We start from the raw sequence: 26217 nt of genomic DNA, 5'->3' as shown, positions 1-26217 counted from the left end.
AAAAAATATGAATAAACTATAAAAAATAAACACTGTACTTTGAACTCGGAACTTTTATTTTGGAATTGTTTCTGGGGGGACGCATTTAGGGGTGACACGTTTGACATTAATGTAAATAATGTGCTTTGCGCTGTAAATGTTGTTATTCTTATACATTTAGCTCATCGGATTTTTTGTACACCATTTGCCCTCAGGTAAGAGTATTGATTTGAGTTGAATATTTTAATTAATATTGTCAGTTATCCCTTTAGAGATCAAATAAAGCAGTTCATGCTAAATGCCTCAGGGGTTTTATTATCATAATTTCCTCACTGAACGGCTTACTTGTAGGTTAATTACAAAAGAAAATAATAAAAACCTTAGCAATTATAATAGGGCTCTCAGGACTTCGTGCTTGAACCCGTAATAAAAACATTTGTTGTCAAAACACCTGTCAGTCAAAACTATCATTAGCGAAAATTTCCCTGGATATAAAAGCATTTAATGCTAATGCATTTAACGGGAAATGTATTGGTTTTAATCGACAGTGTAATAAAGTCGGAGGTTTTGGGGTTAAGTTATATTGGTGGGGTGTTATCTGGCTGAAGGGAACCAGTAGAACACCATTAAGTTAATTCCTACTGGAATAAGGCCCAAAACACTATAACTAACTTAGTAAAAATGTAAATGTTACCTCATTTGTAAGTGGCTTTTAGTGTTTTTTACATAATGCTCCCGTATAGCTCAGACTCAGAGCGTTAGCATCCCAACGGTTATTGGTTCTTACTCAGGGAACTCACACAAACACACACACACTGATAAAAATGTATACTTTAATGTAAGTCGTTTTGGAAAAAACATCTGCTAAATGCGTAATGTAAATGTAAATCATTTGAAGTTGTATTGTTTTAGCAGGGTTCACATTGATCATGAATGTGAATCAGGGTACAGTGGGCAGTGATCCGGTTATACTGGCCACTGCTGGATATGATCACACCGTCAGATTCTGGCAGGCCCACAGCGGCATATGCACAAGAACTGTCCAACACCAAGACTCTGTATCCTTTATAAACACAAGTTTGACCTCACAGATACACAACCATTTCAAAGAGTTTCAATGTTATGTACAGTAAAATATGAGTTTCAGAATAAATGCTTTGATACATATGCTTAACTCTTACACCAGCAAGTTAACTCCCTTGAAGTAACACCTGATAGGAGTATGATTGCTGCTGCTGGTAAGTTCAGATCCTGTAGCGTACACAGAAAACCTCAAAGCTATGTGCAAACTGATGTCAGTTTCTTCTGCTTCTCAGGGTATCAGCACATACGCATGTATGACTTAAACTCGAATAATCCAAACCCAGTAATCAATTATGATGGTGTCAGCAAGAACATCACATCCGTTGGCTTCCACGAGGATGGTAGATGGATGTACACGGGTGGAGAAGACTGCATGGCTCGCATCTGGGATTTGAGGTAAAGAAATGTTATTGTCATGTGCCTAAAGATCACTTAGGACATGTTTTAAGCAACCTGAATTGTATCCATTCAGGTCGAGGAATCTACAGTGCCAACGAATCTTCCAAGTAAATGCCCCTATTAACTGTGTGTGCCTTCATCCCAATCAGGTCAGCTGGTCTCATATGAATATTTCTGTTTAGTGATAATGGCAACAACTACTAAAAAGCAAACCCATCAAACAAAAAAGTACATGTGTGTTTGTTACAGGCAGAATTAATTGTTGGGGACCAAAGTGGTGTTATTCACATCTGGGATTTGAAGACCGACCACAACGAACAGCTCATCCCAGAACCGGATGTGTCCGTGAATTCGGTTCACATCGACCCTGATGCCAGTTATATGGCAGCAGTCAACAGCTCGGTCAGTAACCGCATTAAACCTTTACTATTTGCACTTTCCACTGCATGGTACCCCACGGTTTGGTTTGGTTTGGGTCGGGTCAGCTTAGCTCCCCTCACTTTGGCCTTGGTTAGCTTTTACATGGAGTTTAGTAATACTTCGGAGTGGGAAGGATTATAGGCGTGTCGTTATATTTGCACTGCCTACTGCTGTGACATCAACTAAGAGCGTTGTTGGAATGCAATACATCCTCATACATTTAAGTATTTCACAGTCTGCCACAAAATTAAAATTGACCACCACAAATAGATGTTTGCACATCGCATTTATCACTACCTCTGTCTCACATGACAAATTCTGTACAACACCGTGGCATCGGTCGACGTGCTGAGCCTCATTTAAGTAGCATTTAAGCATATATGCGGACGTGCGTGTTGCGAATGTGCCGCCACAAACTGCAAGTCTGGAAAAAAGCTGTTATGATGTACCTGACTCACAAACTGTGGATGTTTTTCATCGCTAAAAGGGAGTTTGGGAACTTATAGCAAAGCACAGATGACAACATGTTTACTCAAGACAGCCCAAGCTAGCATAAAGGTAAAGCTAATCTTTACATTGTAGCAGTGATGCTGGTAATGACGATTCCCTCAGACCAATCAGTGATCTACAGTGTTTTCACATCACGTTTTGGTACCAGCTCGGTCGCTTGGAACCCTGACCGAGGTGGTACTAAAAAATGTAACGGGTACTACGCATTGCACCCAGTGGAAAGCCCCCAAAAATAAGCTGACCCAAACCAAACTATGGGTTACTATGCAATGGAAAAGCACCATATGACTCAGTGCTAATTTGTATTTGCCTATACATAATGTATCTGAACTCTGGTTCATTTGGGTTTGGGTGGCCGTAGGGCAACTGTTATGTGTGGAATTTGGCTGGTGGAATGGGGGATGAGGTGACGCAGCTGATACCCAAGACCAAGATTCCTGCCCACAAACGCTACTCCTTACGATGCAAATTCAGCCCAGACTCCACGTGAGTGTTTTATAAAAAAAAACATGTGGTGAGTAATTAAAACTAACCGATAAGCAAATCAAATAACATCGGTTTGTATTGATTTTATCTCCACTAGATTGCTGGCCACATGCTCAGCTGACCAGACTTGTAAAATCTGGAGAACCTCTAACTTCTCTCTGATGACAGAGTTGAGCATTAAGAGTAACAACCCAGGAGAGACGTCCCGCGGTTGGATGTGGGACTGTGCCTTCTCTGGAGATTCTCAGTACATAGTAACAGGTGAGGGTGTTTAATGTTGCGAGCAAGCATACAAATATGTACAATAGAATGATCTCAATAGAGTGATTCTTATTTTATTACTTTTCATTTTTAGCTTCCTCCGATAACCTTGCACGTCTGTGGTGCGTGGAGACGGGAGAGATTAAGCGCGAATACAGCGGACATCAGAAAGCCGTGGTGTGTTTGGCTTTTAATGACAGTGTACTTGGATGAGATGCAGTCTGCTTTGATAGCTGTGGCTGTCATAACACAAGGACTTTTAATTTGACATCTTCATTTGTTATTCAGCGCTCATCTTGGTATTAAATTAACATTTTGTGCATTCATATATTGTAGTATTTCTTGCATTAATGGTAACCTTATAAGTAGAGATGCACCGAATGTTTGGCAACCAAAACTATTCGACCAAAAATAGCATTTTCAGTGTTCGGCCGAATAAGTGAGAATGAAAACATTTTAAAGAAACAATAATGTTTTTAATGACATGATCGAATAGCAACCAGGGTAGAGTAAGAGGTGTGCACGCTTTATAAATGTGGCAAACATTTAGACAGTGTGCACTCTCAGAAATATAGGTACAAAAGTTGTCACTGGGATGGTACCTTTTGAAAGGTCCTCACTGAAAAAAATGACTTTCTTACTTAGTAGTTTTGTCTTGTTTTCAGTTGTCTAGCATATATATATATATATATATATATATATATATATATATATATATATATATATATATATATATATATATATATATATATATATATATATATATATATATATATATATACAATTTAAGTGAATTTGTGCTTAAAACAAGCAAAAATATCTGCCAATGGGTGTAAGAAAAAAAAAATCTAAAAATAAGTTTTCTTTTTTCTTAAACACTTAATTTAAGCAAAAAATTCTCACCCCATTGGCAGATAATTTTGCTTGTTTTAAGCACAAATTCACTTAAATTGTATATTTTTTTGTCTAAAAACTAGACTTATTTTCTTCGGTCATTTTGCTCATCAAGAAAAAGCATCTTGATTTAAGAATTTGTAGATATTTTTATTGAAAACAAGACAAAAAAATACTAAGTAAGAAAGTCATTTTTTGCAGTGTAATATGTACCATTTTGTTACAGATATATACCTTTGAGGTACCAATATGCACCTTATAGGTACAAAAGTGTACTTCTTGAAAATGTGACAGCTTTGTACCTAGGGTGACCATACGTGCCATTTTTCCCAGACGTGTCCTGGCCAGGATTTCAGGTGCGTCTTCCAGAACTCATATTTGTCGACCACATACGTGATTGAGGTTTATTATTTCAGGTGCTATTTCAGAAAAGCAACCGTTACATTATAAGGTAACAATGAAACTACGATTGTATGTTTTATGTTTTTAACTGAAATGTGCGAACCTTGATGACGTGATGACGCACCCAAAATCCTGCCAGGACGTGTCTGGGAAGAATGGCATGTATGGTCACCCTATTGTACCTATTGTGAGGGTGTGGAAACATTTTTAAGTCTTGAAGAAAGATTTGTTTTGGTTGTTGAGCATTCGATGAATCTTTACTTTTAAGACAAAAAAACTGACAACAAAAATGTCAAATCAATGTGAGAATGTTGGCTAAAGCAAATGTGTATTATAATACAAACACTTTTGTTTTGTACATTAACTTTGCAAAAGAAAACAATTTGTACACACCCAAACGTCTTGTAAAGTTAATAAAAATTACATCTTTGTAACGTGGGGTAACGCAAGCTGCACGCATTTACCTTTTGATTTATTACCCCCTTCTTAAATGATAAAATCATTCATATATTTAACTGTCACAATAGTGCTTTATTATAGACCAACAGTGTTTGCCATTACTCATCTGCATGAGGTTACAGGAGAAACAAGCTGGAGTAAGTCTTCGAGCCAAGTTTAAACACCACTGCAAAAATGGGGCTAAATACAAGAAAGAATGAAGATAAGTATATGGTAAATAACGTGATGATGTTTCCGCCTTTTCACCAGATTGGCATTTCTTATGGCATTTGTGCATCTTCTCCAGTTGCTCTCTCTGATGTCAAAGCATTTGTTTCCTGGCGTGTGATGAATCAAGGGGAATCTCACTCTGGCAAGTAGTAGAAACACACAGAGACGCAAATGTTGCTGGGAAAGCAGATGTCGATGCAGAAGTAAATAAGTCTTTGTTTTCCGGGACCTGCAGAAAAGAAACACAGAGGTTCTTATTTCTGTGGATGCTCAGATGCCATTCATAAACAGCCCAATGTCCTTTTACAGTTTATGCTTGGTTGGTGCGACTACAAAAGGTCACGATTCCCCGGAGCACCAGATTAAGTTTCTGTCACACTGTGCTCTTTAAAGAGCATCTCAGAATGCATTATGCATTATCTTGGCATATTATGCATTTTTCTGTACATTCACCACAAAAATGAAATGAAATATTCGGTAATAATTTTAGGTTTAATTCGACGTGCATGTAAAATTTGACATACTCTTACCATCAGATTTTCTAGTCCAATAGACAGAGGCTTGTTGACATAGGGATTGAAGAGGTTCTTGAAGAATAGAGGCATCAACACGACTGCTGGACAGCACTCCCAAAAACTTGGTGTGCCTTTCAGTCTCATTTCCCACCAGCCAGGCCTGATGGACCTGTGGGAATCATCACACATGCAGTGTAAATTATACTGTGATGATGTGATACACACTTTATTGTTACTGTGCGGCTCTCGATCGCATAATTGTGACTTGAGGACTTTAAGTGTTTCCTATGGTACAAAAGGCATTTGTAATTACACCACTTACTCCATTGAGAGATCAGATAGACACCTGTTAAAGTGGAGTGATGCTTGAATGAATCCGCGACAACCAGTTTATGCCCCTCAATAGCTCATTGAAATTTCATTAAAAGGGTACTGACTACCATGAACATGTTTCCTGGTGGGCGGGTTGAATTTCCAAAAGTTTTCTAATGGCTTTAATCAAATGCAATGATGCGAAAAACTTAACTGGGACCAAGATTTTAAGTGCTCTCCAACTGGATGGTGATACTGGATCGGTTCAACAGTGACAACCTTATCCATTCTGCGCAGATCATAACCCAGCATTGAATCACCTTGTTAAGTGCTGAGAGAAGCGTGTCCAGCACAGGTCTCCGCTCTGTTTGCGGAAGGGAAGTCTGTCTTTCCAAGAGTGACTTATAAGAGGAAAAAGCCAACAGAGTGGCTATTGTGCACCCTGTGGTCCTATCCTGTAACGCGATCCAGTCGAGGTGGATCAGATGGTCTGAGGAATTCGGACTCGGGAGCACTAAGATCTCCTGAGCTGGTGCGGTCCATTACTCCTTTTCTGGACAATGCAACCAAAAGAGCGCTCTCATTTACCTAAGAGCACCCGGGTGGTGCTGTGTTCAAGTGTCAGTCAATTTGCCAACCAGCTCCAATTTAGGCTTTTATGCATATGTAGCACATACAGTACACTGCTGGGTCAAAAAGGGATGAACCCAACCTGTTGGGTTGTAATTTAACCTATGCTGGGTTGTTTTAACCCATTGTTGGGTCAAAGATAAAAAATGTTTTGCGTTAAATAGTTTGGTTCAACCCTTTTTACCCAATGCATTTTTTAGAGTGTAGGTTAAGTGGCCTAAAGAGGTAAAAGCAGAGACCTTGTGCAGCTTCTTCAGAGTTAGGTACCCTGATAAAGGGACAGATTACCAAAATTAAAATTCTGTCATTACTTACTAACTCTTATGTTGTTCTGAACCCACATGACTTCCTTTCTTTATCAGAATAAGAGAGATTTGGTGGAATGTTGACTATGCAAGTACCCATTGACTTTCATTGAATGAAACATCAACATTTCCATTAAAAACAATACATCATATGGGGTTAAAACAACACACTGGTGAATAAATGTGAACTTTAATATTGACTGAGTAAGATCGTGTCAAATAATGAAATCAATAATTGAAGTAAATCTTTGAGTCTCCTTATATCATAATTACATGATGAGACTCACAAATAATGACAAATTCATATTTAAATCATTACATTTTTAAAACAGTTTGTTCATAATGTCTGTTTCGTACCAGCAGCCTTAATTAAATACTATCAAAATCATCTTAAAACCACCGAAAAATCCTTTACCTCTTGCTCTGACTTATTCAGTTGAGATTTCACGTTCTCATAATCCAAACTTTCCATCTGGCGAAGAAAGCAGCTGTCCTGGTTGTCAGGTTTATAGCATACCAACCCCTAAGAAAGAGATAAATGAAACGTTACTGAGCTTTGGAGAAAATGTTTAATCCTCCTTGGACTACGAAAGTCTTACCTGTCTCATGTCAAAAATCACAGTGGATGTGTGGTTGACACGTGAAGTCACAGAGTAGGTCACTACATTGTTGTGCTTGTCAATCAACGCAGACTGATTGATAAAGTCACTTGTGTGATCAGGGATTCTGACAACCTGCAATGAAGACTGTACAGAAAAAAATAATCGCTATTCAATGTTAATAAACATGAATAATTGTGTGCAAAGATTGAAATGCTTACTTGTCTTTTGTGCTGTAGAACTAGATGTGCAGTCACACCAAGGCCAATGACAACAACGAGCAGCGTGGCCGCAAGACTCCCCCAGATTACTTTGTGAGGAATTCTGCAAAAATCCACAGGACCACAGTGCTGGGTAAAAGCCAAAGTGAAAAATTTCAAACGTGAAATCATCTTAAAAACGATTTACGGTTTGTTCATATAACATTAGAAGCCGCAGTCCAAATGTTTGCTCATGAAGCAAAAATGTGTACAGCACACTGACATATTGTATATATATTGCTAATGGTAAGCAGTAATAAATTGCATCAAATCTCACCAAGCAATGTGGGTCCTCCAAGCTGGCTTCTGAATGCCTCCAGCACCTCACCATTCTGGCCTTTTTTGCTTCTCCTCAGTACCTGTCTCACTCTTTACTGCATCAGGCGATGGTCATGACAAAAGTCTGTACTATAGCTCTCTAACAACTCCCTGCCATCCTCTGCCCCCCACCTTTTGCCTCGCACCAGGTAGTCCAACCCACTGGCTAGCTACCCCAAACCAGACAATAGACAAAGGGGACGGGTAGAACTGTGCTGTGGACAGGGCTTTTCGTCACACCGAGCCAGTTTTTAAGATACAATGACTGACCCCGGCTTAAGGCTGCTGACTGACCAAGGTGACTTTTAAGTTTTGGTTTTTCAGTAACGATCAGTGGAAAAATATACACAGAATTAGGGCAGTCAAAAGATTAACCGCGATTAATCGCATATAAAAATAAATGTTTTTGCATAATATATGTATGGCACTGCACTGTGTGATTATTTTGTGTATATAAACACACAAACATGCATGCATTTAAGAAACATTTACATGTGTGTGTGTGTGTGTGTATATATATATATTTATATTTTAATATATTTTATATATACATTAAAATGTTATATATATAAATATCTATTTAATTAAAGTTTTACATGTGTGTATTTATAAATACATAATAATCACACACATAAATATATTATGCAAAGACAAACTTTTATTTTGCATGTGATTCAACTTTTGTCAACCCTACACAGAATATAATAAAATGTACACAATTCGTTAAAATGGTTGTTTTATTTGTTCAATCATGTAGAATGCTTGTTCAGATGATGAGTTGAGAATTAAAATCTTAACATGTTGATGGTGTTAAGAGTGCATTTATAAAGTGCAAAATATAATCATTGCAAATATTCATTCCTTTTTGTCAGCCATAAGCACAGTGAAATGCATTTGAACACCATGAAAAGAGCCATCCGTGTTCTTTTAGTACCTGAGTGTTACACTTATTTCTGAATATATTAGTATCACTTTATAATACTTCAATGCTGCTCAGTGTTTATGAATTGCTATTCATTCAGAAGACAACTTGAACAAGTAAGGTTTCAGACAAATAATAAACAATGAAACAAACTAAACTTAAAAAAACGGAAAAAAACACATATTGCCCTTATATTTCAAAAATAAAAATGTTACAGTCGGAACTTCCAAAGGAGGTAGGCCTGTTTCAATTGAATCCTGGCAATAAAATTTTGTATAGACAAAGACATTTATGTAAAGAAATGTAAATGAGTAAATTAACTACAGTTTGTGTAGATTCAAATAAAATGTAAATATTTAAAAATGTTTAATTTAATGTTAAAATAGGTTACTTTGATTCAAGCAGATACCCTCATTAAAATATTCTATAGTGAAGCGGGTATATGTCAAGTCAAGAACGTTTATGCATCCAGTGCAGGTAAAATATCAGCAATGCTGTCGATATAGTAATCGGGCACCATTTTCTGACGTTGAGGGCATTCGCTCATCTGGTTCGCCTCTGCATCCGCAACCGTAGAAACTCCTGTGAGGGCCAGCAAAGTTTTCAGGCCGCAGTTTGAGCCCAGCATTATATCAGTGTCCAGTCTATCTCCCACCATTAGACACCTATCAGGGTTTAGGCCAAACTGTCTGGCCACACAGTCAAACATAAAGTTGCTGGGTTTGCCCACCACTTGGGCCTGGCGTTGTGCAGCGGTCTCCACTGCCCTTAGGAGGCACCCTGTCCCTGTAGTCAAAGACAAAGTTATTATGATAACATCACAATCACAATGTTAGATGGCATGCAGCCAGTTCATATACGTGACCCAGTCTGTGAAAACTCATTTGTGTTATATAAAAAAATCATTATACATGATAATGTAAAAGAACATTTTGTGAAATATATAACCTTGACATCTTTAATGTTGACTGAGTAAGACCGTGTCAATTAATGTGAAATCAAACGTTGCTCCTAAACTAAAAATTTGATTTCACAGAGACGGCTTCACATATTTTAAGCAGTTTCATAAATACTCACCCGGTACTGCCTTGCCACCCTCCAAGGGCAACCTATTGTCCGTGTTGGTGCCCACAAACTGACATTCAGGGTTACACAGGTACTGCAAGGCTCTGTTGAGCTTCATGTAACTAAAATGTTCATCAAAGCCCACCAGAACCGCCTGGACCTCGTTATCGAGAGGGACATTCGCCCAGTCAATCTGAACCCCCGAGATGGGGTCAGGACCCACACCGACCTGCTGGATCCCCATCTTCTCGAGCTCTTGTCCCATCGCATTGCTCCCGATCAAATAGACCTTCCCTTCAACTTTGCACACAGTTTTAAGGTAGATCGCAGCGCAGTACGCCGTCCCGAACACCTCGTCCTCGGTGGCGTCGAAACCGAGTTTCCCTAATTTATCCGCGTACATTTGTCGGGTCTTGCTGCTGTTGTTCGTGACATAAAACACCCGCTTTCCATTTTTCTTTAGTGTTTTGATCACTTCTGGGGCTCCGGGAATGGCCTGATCCCCTCGCCATATCACGCCGTCGCAGTCAAACAGGACGCTGTCAACGGACTCAAGTAACTGTCTGGTCAAAGCGCCGTTCAGTCGCGTACATTTAGATGCAGCCATCGAGTTATTTTCGTCCAGAGATATTCTTGTCCTCGGTTTGTCCTAAAATACTATCCGATCTTCTGTTGATATTTAATCTGCTAACCGGCGACCGGTTTAGACCAGATAGAGAATGACAGGGCACTGGAAAATGAATAGCTGCTGCACTAGTCGACACACGCTGCCTCGAGCAAGCGATTCATTCGTTTGGCCAGTATGACACTGCATGATGACACTGTATGTGACGTTTTAAATTACTCAGGCACTTCCGCAACGGTTTAAAGGACCAGTAACCCAAATAAAATAGCCAATTAAGGGCGTGTTCTCACACATATGTACTGTGGGTTTACACTTAACGACCTTTAAAGTCCGCATAAAATCAAAATTAATGTTTTGTGGCTTTTAAGTGTTTTATTGTACAACATTTTCAAAAACCCCAAAATGTATCACATGACTAAACAGAGCAGACATTCCCATTTACAAAGATACCTGAATTGTAAAAATCCGTTGAGGATTGAGAAAGTTATGATATTTTTAATATTAGAAATCCAGAGGAAAAAGTTATGTATGGACATCAATGGAAGGTGTGTGACTGAAAATGCTGCCAAGATAAAAAGATATATATTTTGTCAACCCTACTTTTCAGTTGTGCCCTGAGTCTAGCGGGAGCACACTGACCGGTTGAAAGTGACACAAATTTTCAAACAGTTGCTGTAAAATAAAAACACCTCAGGACTGAAAGCTCAAAATATCAAATGCTTTCGGTGGTTCTACTTCACGTATTTATTGTAGTATTTAGTAAAAAAAATACTACAACCATACGGCAAGAAGTGGATATTGCATGACACGCATCTTAAAGTAACAAGCCGGATGAAACAAAGTTTTGCCCCAGAAATTTGACGGGCGTATGTTGCTCAGCATTGCTAGTATTTAGCCCATCATGTCTAAATAGATTCCTGCTGCAGATGCTTCAAAGGAGTTTATGATAAAAGAAACACATTTGCCAGATACTGAGTTTAGTGATAAATAAGTATCTTGCGAGTATTATTATGAACGTAAGCGTCTCTTATATCTCTTATAAACCCCTTTTGATGTATGTGCAGAAGGCACGTATGTTGACATGACGCATGATGCACATAGGGTCACATGAACCACTGAACACATATTTTGACATGACGAGCCCCACACGACACTCCGAACACATATTTTAAATTTCGGAGGAGTAGTCTACCTGTACCATCTGCATTCCTGCGCTGAAAGTGATCAAAGACTATTGTCACAGCTGTTTATCCAAAACAGTGGGGGTTAAAGGTGATCTTCTGATTGGTCAGTTTGATTGTATTATATTGGGTTTGGTCAAGTACAGTGGGGGTTAAAGGTGATCTTCTGATTGGTCAGTTTGAATGTATCATGTTAGGTTTAGTCACATTGTCAAGGGATAGAGGATAAAGGTCATGGTTTTCATGAGCTCTGGGGTTCAGAACATAGGCCTAGATTCCAGTTCTCAAGTCTAAATCTCTTTCTTCTAAACTTTCTTTCTCTGTTTCTCTATCTTATCAGGTAATATCTCACATACATTGGAAACAGTTGTTTGTATTATTTACCATTTCATGCATTTATAGTGTAACCATTTCAATTGTAACTTTAGACAGTACATTTATTAAACCTTTTCATTTACGAATCTGTTATTTAGTTTTGATTTAGTGTTAATAAATGCTACATATTGCAATGCAATATATTCGTACTCTAGCAACGCTCTCAGACATGTTTGTCCGAAACCCGGGAACGATTGCAGTTTTGTTCTCCTTCTGAAACCTGAGATCCCTTACACCACTTACATTAAGTGAGTCTTTAAAGCAGGGGTGGGGAACCCTGGTCCTGGAGGGCCACGGTCCTGGAGGGCCACTGTCCTGCAGAGTTTAGTTCCAACCCGAATTAAACACACCTGAAAAATCTAATTAAAGTCACTAAACTCTGCAGGACAGTGGCCCTCCAGGACTCAGGGTTCCCCACTCCTGCTTTAAAGACACTATAACAAAAACTAACCACATTGCAATAAAATATTTATTTTAAAAAATCCCATTTACCAAAATACAACACAGAGAAATACAAATACACACTTAAAAAGAGGACCACGTGATTTTCTTAATTGTCTTTTTTCATAACAGGACATAAAGGCCAAAAGATTTCTCCAAGATTTTTGAGTATTCCCCTGTGATAGAAACCTCTAAACAGATTGTATGAAGTCCTGCAACTGTGTCCAGAGTAAGGATAGCAATGCTGACAACTGTGGCCTTTTCCCTTAAACCACTCATTAGAGGTTTGATTTATCAAAGCCAGATACGTGTGGAACATTGAATAACCTGCCAAAAGGAAAAAGACGAATACCAAGAACCCCAGCATGAAGACAATCCTTGGGAAGGTCAGAAACAGATGCTGTACAAAATGGGAAAAAAACAGATTAGAGAAATCAGGAAAATCAATGGACTACGTTAAAATTATTAATAAAGATCACTTCTGTGGTGTTTTACACACTTACCTGAATAATAAAGAGCAACCCAGCAGGTTGTTGCTGACCCTGCTCATCAATGTAGTGAGCATGAAGGAGTCCAGATCTCACAACAGTTTGGAGCAACATATCTGCTATAAGGACTGCAATATCAGCTGCAATTGCACATACACTCATGAGGTACAGTAGGAAGTACCTAGTGTTCTGAGCACCGATGCAGTTATTCACCCACACACAGTGGTGGTCGAACCTCTGGACACAGCGGTTGCAAACTCCTAAACAAAAGAAGTCAACCTAAAATGAGCTTATCTGAGATTAAAAGGAACTGGATTCAACTACCAACAAAACAAGAGTATAGGAAGACAGTGACCGCAAGGACTATCTGATCTTAAAATGGAGGATACGTACTACAATGTTTGGAACGGGCCGGTTTCACCAGGTCACAGGTCGAACATCTAATTCCCTTATGGAACAGTTTTTCATCATACTGGTACACCTTCAATTGTGCGTTATGGTTTTCCTTTGTCAATGTGCCTTGTGAACAAAACTGACATTGAAATATCCAATTTGATTTCTTTAATGACCAAAAAAATACAAGGTAGCAATCGTGTTCTTACCTGGATCCCTGCTACAACACAGGTAGAACAGATAAGACTTCAGCGCAAGTAGGACGTAGGGAACGCACAAGCTGATTAAACTTGTGCCCATATCCAAACAAAAGCCAAAAACCTCATAGGAGAACTCCGCATACACAGCAACTTCAAGTAACAGATGCATGTAAAGGAAGAGGTTGTTCCTGGTGTATAGGAAAGAAACAAAGTATGTTACATTACAAATCCCAAATAAATTTACTAACAAATCAACTATTGATATTAAGTGATAGTTAAAGGGGTTTGGAGACAAGTGTTTATAAAATGTGTTCATATCCAACAACTAGTGTGCAGGTTGACAATAAGTATTCATAAAATATAGTGACACTGTTAAGATTAACATTCATAAACATCATAATAACTTGCCTCTGATGAAATAATCTGTGCAAAGCACTGTAGCAAATGCTTTGCAGACATTGAGGGATCCATGGAGAGACAACCTTGAAGACATAACATATTCATCATTACATTTATAAGTTAACAGACGCAGTATTCATACATACAAGGCTTGAGTTTGGGGGTATAGTCCAAAAGCTCTTACACCTATGACTGTGTCCAAAAGCCGGCCGAGAGGTGTCTGTTGATGTCCTGAATACTTGCAAACCAGAGCAATGCAGGTGAGCACCACCGCCACATATATACCAAACAAAGTGAGAAAGTCCATTTGCAACTACCTGAGCAGGACGAAACTGTAATAATTACATTAGTTTCATTCAGTGATTTTTATTTGTAGATGATGAGAAAGAAAGCTTAAATCATAACTGTGTCTGAACAGGTAAGACAGGTAAGTTAGGCTAAACCCTGTACTGTTTATGCCGAAATAACGTTACATTAAAAAAACCTTATATGTCATAAAGTTGTGACAGTGTGTACTTAGTTAAAGGAAAATAAATTGATTTATTTTTATCTTTATTTACCTGAGTATCATCATCAAACGATCTGTATGGTGTTTTGCGTGGAGCGGAACTACAATGAAGTAGAGGAACTTACGATTACTGTGCTGTCAAAATAAAAGTCATTGCGGATCTCTTGTTGAATTTTTTTTTTTTAATTGTCGGTTTGATGTAGATTTTTTTCAAGCTTGCAAAAACGTTTTTAAAGAAATCTTATGTTTCAAATTACCGTTATAAAGAAAACGAGATTATATGTAATTAGTGGAAGATGTATAATTGTAGGCTACATTAAATAAATGTGAGATAAATTTCACGATTTAATATGTAATACAACGCATATATTATAAATAATTTATAAAGCATTAAACAATATCGTATAAAAGTCTCAAGAATTGTAATTTCTCTTAGAACTTAAAGTCCAAATAAAATAAAACTAAGTTCCTATTTCTTAATAAAATATCTGTGTTTTTTTTTTTTTTTTTTAAATATTTCCGTGTAAGTTTTAATTAATGTATCCTCATAAACTTTAATCTAAATCTAAAAAATTTAACTTACTTCCGCCCTCTTGTGGCGATCATTCTCTGATAACTCTTAAAGTGTTTTTATGAAGTGCCTAGGAATTTGCAGCATTATTTGATGTGTTGACGTCTATCCAGAAGCTTCAGCATCTAAAACCACTTGAGACCATTTTTTTTTTTTTTGACCATTTCATTTGACACGAAATTTGATGAGAAGCTGAAGGTGATGTCATAAAAATTCTAGACTTCTGTAGCGCACGTGCCATAGGCTACTGTAGTTTTTGAATTGTTATATCGTCTGTATGAGAATTTTGTCAAGTGTTTTGGACCATACCAGTATATATTATACTAATAACGTATTTATGCTAAAAGGAGAACAGTTACATTTTATTTCATGGGGGCTTTTATAATTTACACAAATCAATTATCAAACAAAATTAACATTTTTTTTTTTTTTGCATTTCGTCACTTCTTCCCAGCCAAATGTCAAATGTACAATTGTTTTCATCAAAGGGTTGCCATAGATCTTTAACTCTTGCCTCAGTTATCAAGTTACAGACCTGCACAGACACAGCGGTGATGTCTCAAAGGAGAGGTATCACAACCCTTCAAGAATCTCTAGTGTGCAAACTAAGGAGAAACTGTCTTTTAAGGTATGTGCCTATTTGTAAATCCTTGATATGTTTATGGATATGAAGAAAGTGTTTCTGATGCTTAAAGCTAAGTTGTTTAAAAGTAATACACGTAATGTAATTAATATTGTTGTTGTTGTATGTTTTGGTTTCTGTTACCTTTCCTTTTGATCCTATTTTGTATTTAGAGGTGTACAATTTATATTTAAATTGAAAGGAAGTTTCAAGGAATATTACCACCATGTTACATTTTTGTGTATACATTATTCTAAAAGTGCACATTATTTTACTAAACAACACATCTACACGATTTCATAATTTTCAGTACAAAAAAAACAGAATTTACTGTCAGATGACTTTTTTATTGTATTAACATGAAACATATTCACAAATACTCAATGTTATGGATGCAGTTTGGACACCAGTCCATATACCCAATTGCCTCTCTGTTGTAAGAGGAGATGTTGAATGAGAAACAGTGTGGATATACAAGCACTAAATAATTGATTTGAGCAGTGTATAACTTGCCTCTGCTTAAGCCTTTAACATATTATGTGTATTACTGAGACCTGTAACCCTGAAACTGTGGAGGCACAGTTATGTCATGCGTTTCCCCTGCTGCATGTTGAATTTTATGATCTGCTTGCATGGGTCAATACTTTAGAAACATGAAAGACCCTGCATGCCATCTCCTTCAGTAAATCAATCCTTTTCCTAAATGCCCCTACTGTAGATACATGACAGCGCGTATCCCTGCCATGTGGCATGAGACATCTTGAGAGGCAGCATTTAATCTGTCTAATCCAGAACAAGGGCTTTAATAGCCCTGCTCCTATTCAAAGACGTGTGACTGAGCTCTTCAGTGCATTCAGACGTTCCAATTATCCACCATCGTCCTGTCGGATCCCCAAGCTGATGCTGGGCTACTTTTCGTCCCTTGGAGAGACAGCTAGAAGAGAGAGTATAGGAAGAGGGTATTTATAGAGAAATGGGGCCTCACTTTACCCTTTTTTGGAGAGAGAATCATTAAGGATCTGCGCCAGGTGTCCCAGTTTCATGATTTGAGCTTTGCAGGCAGAACCAGCAGAACTACCAGAGATGCAGAGTCAACCCAGAGACGACAAATCTCGGGCGCTGCATGCGATGACGCTCTTTTTTTAGGTGGCAATGCTGTGCATGCCATGGCATGACGGGGGACATTGTAAAGGCGGATCTCCTGAAGTGGTGAGGAGGATCTCAATTCAACGGCGACGGTGAAGACAACTTGGAATTGACATTTTGTCCCAGGGCATCATAATATTTGACACTTGTTGAATTACGACAAAATGAAGAAATTCCTGCAGAATAAGAAAGGGAGATATTCCTTACGACAGAACAAGCCAGGCCCTCGCTACCCACCCAAAGATTTTTGTAAGTTACTGATCTTTTATTAAGTGTTCAGAAGGTAGAGCACTAACAACCAAGTGTGTGAAATAAATGGACTGTTAATGTGAATCCAGCCAATTTGGATGTGCATGTAGGTTGTGCTGTGATGAATTACCTTGAAGGAAATGAGGCTATGCGTGAAATAACCCATAATCATAATAGTCTGTCATTCAGTTGAGGATGTTCATTATCAGAGGATAACATTTGCTATGTGAGTTGTACTTGCTGTGCAACGTATCATGTTGCTGATGCTGTGTTTCAAGCACATCTGTACTCGGATATCGGATGGTTTTGGGAGACTGTTGCTTTTCAATGAGGTCAATGATACTGGGAGGTCTAAAGTGTCAGCTGAGACTCCACATTTAGTGAAGGCTGCACGGTTGTCTTTATGGGAGACTGCAGTACTTTGTCTTATCATGACAGGCAGAAATTCTGAGAGAATAACATTCATATTAGGATATATGAGCAGGGGAAATTTAATTGAGAATTTGATTGAGAATGCTTTGTAGAGCCATGATACCTATGCTTTTTACCAACAAAAATTGTTAGTCAAACAGCACTGCCTCTTTGATTAAGTTGGATAACAGGTTGCTGGCACACGAGCCTTGCAGTTTTTAATGCCAGAGATTAGTGATATACCGATATATTGGCCGGCCGATATATCGGGCCGATTTTGGCATCGGCCGATACGTGGCTGCTGTGTTCACCGATAGTTTTTTTCTTGGCATTATTTAAACACAGTGTGCTGGAAGCCACAAGCGATTGCAGGTCATGTGACTAAAAACAACCAACCTTTCCATGACAACATCGAAAGCTCGGCTTAACATGTAAGAACTGTCCAAACTAATAACCTTTTACCATATCTTAAAATACATCAGTGCCCTGTGTTTTGCCTCAAAATGGACACAAGAAGTGTTTTTAGTAAGGCATGTTTGTTAAAACTAATATATTTCCTAATTAAACTAAGCTCTAGTCCTAGTTTTAGATAATTCCTGTCCGGGAAACCACCCCTATATTTATTTGTAGTAGTAAAGTGCTAGAAATCAATATCCTTTGCTGATAGTTCTCGTCATTGTGGAGAGTGCAGTTCATGGTTCCGTAGCACCCTCACCTGTTTTTACTATTTGTTAAATATAGTTATTTAAATTTCAATAAATGTTACTTTTTTAAATTGAGACTTGTAACATATGGCATCATCATTGTGTCATTTTTATGATGTAAACTGAGTGAGCAAAAGCAGTATCGGCTCCAAATATCGGCTCAAGAAAATCGGCAGCCTGTATCGGTCATCGGCTAAGGCTGATGAAAAAAAAATCGGCATCGGCACTGAAAAATCCATAGCGGTCGATCCCTAGTTACTTTTTTAAATTGAGACTTGTAACATTTGGGATCATCATTGTGTCATTTTTATGATGTAAACTGAGTGAGCAAAAGCAGTATCGGCTCCAAATGTTGGCTCAAGAAAATCGGCAGCCTGTATCGGTCATTGGCTAAGGCTGATGAAAAAAAAATCGGCATCGGCACTGAAAAATCCATAGCGGTCGATCCCTAGTTACTTTTTTAAATTGAGACTTGTAACATTTGGGATCATCATTGTGTCATTTTTATGATGTAAACTGAGTGAGCAAAAGCAGTATCGGCTCCAAATGTTGGCTCAAGAAAATCGGCAGCCTGTATCGGTCATTGGCTAAGGCTGATGAAACAAAAATCGGTATCGGCATCGGCACAAAAAAAATCCATGTTGGTCGATCCCTACCAGAGATAAGCATAAAAAATGCACACATTTACTTTAGGTGACAAGCAATGTATGCTGCTTTTTAAAGTACAATGAAATTCCAAGAAATGCAAGTATGGTTTAGTTTAGTTTTTAATAATAGTATAGTTTTTAAAAAATACTTATATTTCAAATTTTGCTAAACTACTAACAAGCTTAGATGCAAAAGTCTCTAAATGCCATCTCCGTCAAAAATTAGATAATGCACTAAAAATGTCTGGGTTATTTTTGACCCATGGTGGGTAAATATTGGACAGAACACATGCTGGGTTAAAAATTACTCCATGCTGGGTTAAAAACGATCCAAATGTTGGGTTGATGCAACCATGGGGTATAATAACCCAGCAGTTAGGTTAAAACAACCCAGCATTGGGTTAGTTTTAACCCAGTGATGTGTTCCGTACAATATTTGCAGGGAGCTGCTGTCGAGATCCACTCTCATATTCCACTCCTGGTCAGGGGAAAATGGCCTAACTTATTTCTCTTGGTCTAAGGTTTTTCCTTCCCCCATCTTCCATGACAAAAGTGATGTGGTTGTGCTTCTCTGCTGGTGGTACCCCTTTGCTGCCTTGGCGCCACCCCTCTATCACCTCGGCTAGCTTTCTCAGGACCTGATCGTGACGCCATCTATAGCGTCCCTGGGAGAGCGCAATCTTACAACCTGACAAGATGTGTTGGACAAGCCAAGCATGACAAGCATGTCGTAGGTTGCGCTGAAAAGGAAACTTAGCCTTGCCTGCGGGATTTTCCACAGGTCTGCCCAGGTGATGTTTCGGTTGACAATTCCCTCCCAGGTTGTCCACCTTCTCTGTTGGCCCTGCAACACTGACTTGATCTTGTAGCGCTCCTTCTCCATTTTTGTCACCTCCGCCACCACCATCTCCTTCCTCTCTTTGCGGTTGGCCTTGTACCAGAACCGTGGTGCTTCTCCCCACCCTAACCCTGCTCTTCCCACCTGGATTCTGCCAACAATCTCTTGATGTTGCAGACGACTGACAGCTTTATAAGTATAAGTTTATAATATAAGTTTTATATTATATTTATGTACTGTATTTATGCATTTGGCAGACGCTTTTATCCAAAGCGACTTACAGTGCATTACAAGCTATACATTTTTTATCAGTGCTTGAGTTCCCTGGGTTCGAACCAATGACCTTTGTGCTGCAAACGCAATGATTTACCTCCACTTGTTGTTTTATTGTTTTTATTAGTAGTAGTAATAGTTATTAACTAATTATTCTTTTTTGTCATTTATTCTTGTGTTGGACTATTTTTTCTGTTGTGTGACTATGAATTTCGTTGGTAAATGTTTAGCATTTATTTAATTCTAACTTTACCTGTCCAATACATAATATCTGAATTCTTCCCAGCCCTTGACTCGATAAATCTACAGTGTGGGCAAAGTCACATGATCATTTCTCTGTGTATAAGCAGGCCTTGTTTTCAACTAATTGACCAAACATTTAGATTTGCCTAGTCATGACTGTGACATGAAAGATTGCTCTTTTCTGTCTTTCTCAGTTCTCACCATGCCAGCATCCAACCAGTGCTGGCCAGAGGAGTTTGGCTTTCAGATAGGGGGGAATGGACCCAGCTACATCCTAACTGTGGAGGAGGGAAGTAGTGCTCACCTGTCTGGGCTTCAACCTGGAGACCAGGTGTTGGAGATCGAGGGCCAGAATGTTTCCAGCCTTAGTGCTCAAGAGGTCATCGCCCTGGCGCAGTCACAAAAAAACATCCCACCGAGTATTGGAGTCGTCTCACGCATCGAACAGGTAAGAATCACTTCAAAGGTCAGGTATTTCTGTCTGTAAGAACTTCTGATTTTATTGACTCTCTGCAGATGGATATCACACCAGGCCCTGACGGTCGTTTCGGATTCACTATAGTGGGAGACTGCCCCCTGCTGGTAGAGGATTGCTCACCCTGCTCTCCAGCTGGTCGTAGTGGTCTCAGGGCTGGAGATTATGTCATGGAGGTTAATGGGATCCCGGTGAAGCACCATGAGATGGCTGCGGCTTTGATTAAAGCCTCTCAGGGCCGAACGCTGCGTCTTGGGGTGTTGTGTATGGGACGTCAGAAGCGCAGTAGTGGCAGTCTGGAGGACCCCCAGAAAGGGATAGATGGTATGCGTCAGGATCGCAAACACAAGGCCCTGGAGTTCAACAGAAAGGTGAGGTCCTCAGACAGACCATGGCCTTATAGATTTACAGTGACTTCAGAGGAGCTCATGGGTTCTTCTGTGAGAGCTTAGGCACTGCAATATAATGATCAATAAGTTAAAGCAAGCTTTTTTTTTAAACGTAAAAAAATAGTCAATTGAAATGACTTGTGCATTGGATTATATTTAAAAATTGAATGCAGCTAAAAATGTTGGTAAAGCATATTTTATTCAATAAACCACTATATCTCAGATAAAAGACATAAGCATAGACATAAATAACACAACTGTAGAAATAGAGCAGTAAAGAGTGTAGTGCTATAAAATATGGGTTGCATAGCTCAGATAATTTGGCAATTTAAAAAATTACAAGAAATGTGTAATTCACCTAAAAAGTACAATTCTGTCATTATTTACTCACCCTTAAGTTGTTCCAAACTTGTATAAATGTGTACTTTTGATTTGATTTGTAATCAAGCAGGAAACAGGAACACCACTGACTTCCATAGCAGAAAAAATACTATGGAAGTCAATGGTGCTAATCAGGGACGTGCACAGGATTTTTTAGGGGCAGTTGCTCTGACCTATATAAAGGGCACCCCCCCCCCCTAAATTTTTTTTATTTAAACTCACGGCCTATATGAAGGACTGGGAATAACAGGGTCTTTATTAAAATCAGCAAACATGTTTGCCTAATGCCTACCAAAAAAATTGTAGCCTAGGCTGCTTGTCTGCAAGCTATGATAGGTAGCTGCTATCTGTCTGATTATTTAGGCTTAAACGTGGCAAACTCAGCCTAGATTCATGAAGATTTTAACAGAGGTGGAAAGAGTAGCCAAAAACTTTACTCAAGTAAAAGTACAAGTAACTTAATAAATAATTACTCAAGTAGAAGTAAAAAGTATGCAATGAAAATAATACTCAAGTAGCGAGTTACTAGTTACTCATGAAAAAATAAATCTAGATATACACGCGCAAACCCACACACACACACACACACACACACACACACACACACACACACACAATACAGTGCCCTCCATAAGTATCAGAACTGTAAAGACAAGATTTTTCTGTTTGCTGTGGAGACCAGAAATTGGTAAGATAAATATCATTATGTCAGAAGTTTAGAATGTCACATTTTATTAACCTTTGTTTATGTTTCAACACATACATGCTTTAACAACAAAGAACAACAGCATTAAATGCTGACTTATGTATGTTGTACACAAATGCACATAAGTGAATCAAACTGATCCAACACAATTTATGCTTTTCATGTGTAAACAATCAGGACACAGCTCAGTGACCATTTAAAAAAAATAATGTGACAGATTCTGTACTTTTGTCTCATGTTCATCTTTTAATGTTTAGACATTTCTTGACTCCACAACAAACAGAAGAATAACGTTACTTATGAAGGGCACTTCTACAGTATGTGTAAAACTGCAGCATACACAAACAGTACAGAAAAAAGAATACAAACACAGAATAGACAAGCATTTCAAATTAACAAATTAACTCTAGTCTCAATGTTGATGTAGCTTATAGCTGAAATATCAGACAAGTAAACTGACAAAAGTTTTGCATATGTATAAAGTTAGAAATCTCCTCAGATGGTCTGAGGACATTGACAGTTTACACTTACATAAAAATGATTTGAGACAAAACTCATGTTTTCTTACGTTGTCATGTCACGTGTGTTTTGTGAGAATCACTTACATCATACAGCACAGTATACAGCGAATCAGACGTCAATCATCGATGTATTTTCTTCAATCTGTGCTACAATGCTTCTGGAGGTTGCACGCGTTTAACTGTGTCTGACGATGGACGAACAGGTCGCGTGTATGTAATGGCGGGTACATGTGTGAAGTTTTGCTTTTAGTTAAAAGATTGGTAAATTCATTTCCACGTCACCCAAAACTGGTTATATTCTGCGTGTTTCTACATAGGTTACGAGTAAAACAGCTTCGGACGATTCCGTTTTGGCAGCGATCTGAACAATTCATTCAAACTGATTCGCGAACCAATTTAAAACGCTTGGCCCATTCGCTTTGTAAAGAATCGACTCAAAAGACTCATTTATTTTCAACACTTTGTAAGGAATCGTCTCAAACGAGTCATTAATTCGCGAATGCGCCAGAAACAGGAGATAGCAATTTAAAAATAAAATACAAATTTCGTAATTAATTAAAATACACAGTAACGAAGGAACGCTGCATAGTGTAAACGAAGTAAAAGTACAATTTATTTTTTTCCACCTCGGAAGGGCAACTTGAGTCGAGAAGGGCATATGGGCAGTTGCCCGGGCAACCTGAGCAACCCCCCTGTGCACGTCCCTGGTGCTAATAAAAAAAATGGTTACAAATACTGCTCAAAATATCTTTGTGTCTAGCAGAACAAAGACATTTATTCAGGTTTGGAAAAACATGAGGGTGAGTAAATGATGACAGAATTTTTATTTTTGGGTAAACTATCCCTTTAAATTATTGTCACATAAGATACTTAAAGCGATACTTCAACCAAATATCACCCTCAAGCAATCCAAGCAATCCAACATATGTCCATCATCTTTCAGACGAACATATTTGGAGTTATTTTATCTATTAAAGTCCATTAAAATGAGAAAAATCCTGCAATGTTTTCCTCAAAAAACATGATTTCTTCTCGACTGAACAAAGAAAGACATCAACATTTTGGATGACATGGTGGTGAGTAAATTATCTGGATTTTTCTTTTAAGAAAATGGAATATTCCTTTAAGGGTGAGTACTCATGGGATAATTTTGATATTTGGCTGGCGTATCCCTTTAAGAAACAGTGTGTGATTATTCTTTCCTGTGGGTGACTTTAATTTCTGAAAGGGTTTTTACAAATTTCTCAGATTAAGGAGGTACAACTTTATCTGAACAGCCATCATTCTTGTTTCAGGTTGAGGAGATTTTAAGGAACGAGCCAGAGGTGAAGGAGAAGTTGTTTGCTGTATTAAAACATTTCGCTGCTGAGAGGAAGGTGGATTGGCTCGCGTCCGTTCTCCCTGACATTTTGACAACCGAAGAGCAGCAACAGCTCATCTCAAACATCAGGTAACCATGGCAACACCATCTGCCACCTACAGTACTCATTAATTTTTAACCTTCATCCTTGACCCAGATGTGTTATCTTCTGTATTTAGCCTCGCAGGACAATTCAAATGCCAGCAGGGGGCATCACAATTAAGTGCACATTTCGATAAATGTTTTAATAGTTTACATGTAAATTTGTAAGCCTTTTATTGTTACATCACTTTAGAAAGTTTTACAGAAATTACAGAAAATGCACATAGCTGCAGTACATTAACATTTTACATAAATGTATTTGGCAAAAACATTAATCCAAGTGCATTCAAGCTATATATTTTATCAGCGGCTTGTGACTGCTCATCCGAGGGGCACAAATTCTAAATATGTGTTCGGAGTGTCATGAGTGTTGCTCTTGTTTTCAAAATATGTGTTTTTTGCGTCATGTGAACCATGTGCATCACGTGTTTTGTCAAAATAAGCCTGCTGCAAGACACTCCCTTAACAGTAAACTCTGATTACTCATGAGATTATGCGAGTATCTGGCAAACGCGATCGTCACTTTTATCATAAACCCTTTAGATGCATCTGCAGCAGGCACTTATTTTGACAAGAAACGTGATGCACACAGGATCACTCGACGCGCAGAACACATATTTTGAAATTACAAACCACACAAATGACGGGCTACATACATGTTGTGACGAACTTCGCATCGAGCGCCCTCGAATAACGAAGTCACAGGCCGCCACTGAGTCTGTGTTATCCTGGGATCTAATCTATGACCTAGTGTGACCCAGTAAAGACACTTCTACAGTAGATGTGGTGGGTCCATCTGGTGCTGTCATGCACACTGATAATATTCTAATTCTCTGATGTTTAATGCTGGCACAATTAATAGTGAAGTTCTCTTCCCAGTCAGGTCATTTCTTAATGCCAACTGGGTCAGATGGAGAGAGATTTTTAATTTTAAGCTATATTTGGCATTAGCGTTCTCCTCTCGGCCACTGTGTAGCAGATAATGCAACTAATGTGCTCACATACACTTTAAAAAAAATTGGGTTATTTTTAAATCCAGTGTTAAGACAAACTCAAACCATTGGGATATAATTTAACCAATTCTGAATTGTTTGTTTCAGCCCAAAATGTTGGGTAAAATATAAACAATTATTTTTAGTTAAATTTATCCCAATGTTTGTCTATTGAAGGAATTCTGTACTCCTAAATGTGCTATACTGTAAATACACTTAAAGATTAAGCATGGGAGTTCATCAATAGCTACCACACAGCATTTGTGGATCAACATGGTTAATGAAATAAACCTTCTGTGTTTATCTGTTTGTACTTGAAAGCTATTAGTCAATAGGTTTTGCTTCCTAACATTATCAAACAAATGTGGGTCAGATTTTTAGTCTGTTTGTCTCGGGAGATTCAGCTTGCAGTGGCCTACTAGGACATTAGCCAGATAGCTGTGCACTTTTAAATGGCATTAATAAAGTATCTAGCCATGATGATCCTTATCATCTCTAGAAATCCCTGAATAGGCTTTATGCCCAGCTGCACTACTTCCTGTACTTCAGCCAGCTTCTTGTTTCCTGTCTGCCATTATTGGACAAACTGATTAATCCAGGTGTGCCTGACCTCAGTAGTCACAACAACAATAATCAGACACACCTAGATTAATCAGTTTGTCCAATAATGGCAGACAGGAAACAAGGAGCTGGCTGAAGTTCAGGAAGTAGTGCAGCTGGGCATTAAGCCTATTAGGCCGCACTTCAAGCCATCTTGACAACATAAACGATACATTTAGGCTGCCATTGTTTTTGTTTGCTATCCTTACACTCATACACTATTTACGATAGTTGATAAATTGCCATTGTCATAAACATATTAAAGATTGTAAAAAATTTCATTGCTCTTCAACGGTAGTAAACAGGGACCAGGGAACAACTTATGACTTAAAAGCCAAAAAAAGTGCA

At 38.4% G+C, this 26217-nt stretch overlaps 5 protein-coding genes across 9 annotated transcripts in view; 2 read left to right on the top strand and 3 right to left on the bottom strand.

Annotated features, from left to right (window-relative positions):
- The first annotated feature begins 67 nt into the window (after positions 1-67).
- mlst8 (MTOR associated protein, LST8 homolog (S. cerevisiae)) lies at positions 68-3466 on the top strand. Of its 2 annotated transcripts, none has more exons than XM_065242521.1 (9): positions 68-194; positions 895-1037; positions 1166-1217; positions 1296-1458; positions 1535-1610; positions 1711-1863; positions 2753-2877; positions 2975-3138; positions 3233-3466. In XM_065242521.1, exons 2-9 carry the CDS (start codon positions 909-911, stop codon positions 3349-3351), a joined length of 981 nt encoding a protein of 326 aa, XP_065098593.1. In that variant the 5' UTR covers positions 68-194; positions 895-908; the 3' UTR covers positions 3352-3466. The 2 variants fall into 2 exon arrangements, with proteins under 2 accessions (XP_065098593.1, XP_065098594.1); XM_065242522.1 differs by having other exon boundaries at positions 73-194; positions 892-1037.
- A 724-nt stretch (positions 3467-4190) lies between these two features.
- bricd5 (BRICHOS domain containing 5) lies at positions 4191-8392 on the bottom strand. The gene is made up of 6 exons (XM_065242516.2): positions 8002-8392; positions 7686-7814; positions 7465-7611; positions 7281-7388; positions 5634-5787; positions 4191-5332 (listed from the first exon to the last, which is right to left on the bottom strand). The coding sequence occupies exons 1-6, from the start codon at positions 8053-8055 to the stop codon at positions 5238-5240; spliced, it is 687 nt and encodes a 228-aa protein (XP_065098588.1). The 5' UTR covers positions 8056-8392; the 3' UTR covers positions 4191-5237.
- A 288-nt stretch (positions 8393-8680) lies between these two features.
- Positions 8681-10838, bottom strand: pgp (phosphoglycolate phosphatase). Its single transcript, XM_065242515.1, has 2 exons — positions 10042-10838; positions 8681-9750 (listed from the first exon to the last, which is right to left on the bottom strand). Exons 1-2 carry the CDS (start codon positions 10634-10636, stop codon positions 9425-9427), a joined length of 921 nt encoding a protein of 306 aa, XP_065098587.1. The 5' UTR covers positions 10637-10838; the 3' UTR covers positions 8681-9424.
- A 1823-nt stretch (positions 10839-12661) lies between these two features.
- zdhhc4 (zDHHC palmitoyltransferase 4) lies at positions 12662-14765 on the bottom strand. 2 transcript variants are annotated; one of them, XM_065242513.1, is made up of 7 exons: positions 14692-14765; positions 14316-14463; positions 14141-14214; positions 13742-13920; positions 13533-13658; positions 13155-13399; positions 12662-13051 (listed from the first exon to the last, which is right to left on the bottom strand). In XM_065242513.1, the coding sequence occupies exons 2-7, from the start codon at positions 14436-14438 to the stop codon at positions 12761-12763; spliced, it is 1038 nt and encodes a 345-aa protein (XP_065098585.1). In that variant the 5' UTR covers positions 14439-14463; positions 14692-14765; the 3' UTR covers positions 12662-12760. The 2 variants fall into 2 exon arrangements, with proteins under 2 accessions (XP_065098585.1, XP_065098586.1); XM_065242514.1 differs by having other exon boundaries at positions 14316-14448; positions 14692-14756.
- A 1992-nt stretch (positions 14766-16757) lies between these two features.
- grid2ipb (glutamate receptor, ionotropic, delta 2 (Grid2) interacting protein, b) overlaps positions 16758-26217 on the top strand; it is a 43395-nt gene continuing 33935 nt past the window's right edge. For 2 of the 3 annotated variants that reach the window (XM_065242511.2, XM_065242509.2), the window contains exons 1-4: positions 16758-17227; positions 20538-20791; positions 20860-21189; positions 24111-24265. In XM_065242511.2, the coding sequence (XP_065098583.1) occupies positions 17143-17227; positions 20538-20791; positions 20860-21189; positions 24111-24265 (824 nt within the window). In that variant the 5' untranslated portion in view covers positions 16758-17142. The remainder of the gene's footprint in view (positions 17228-20537; positions 20792-20859; positions 21190-24110; positions 24266-26217) is intronic. The other variant, XM_065242508.2, reaches the window with a different exon arrangement.

The sequence above is a fragment of the Paramisgurnus dabryanus genome, chromosome 1, assembly GCF_030506205.2.
Source record: "Paramisgurnus dabryanus chromosome 1, PD_genome_1.1, whole genome shotgun sequence".
Taxonomy (NCBI): domain Eukaryota; kingdom Metazoa; phylum Chordata; class Actinopteri; order Cypriniformes; family Cobitidae; genus Paramisgurnus; species Paramisgurnus dabryanus.
The sequence above is the reverse complement of the archived record's forward strand: the minus strand, read 5'-3'. Positions and strand labels throughout refer to the sequence as shown.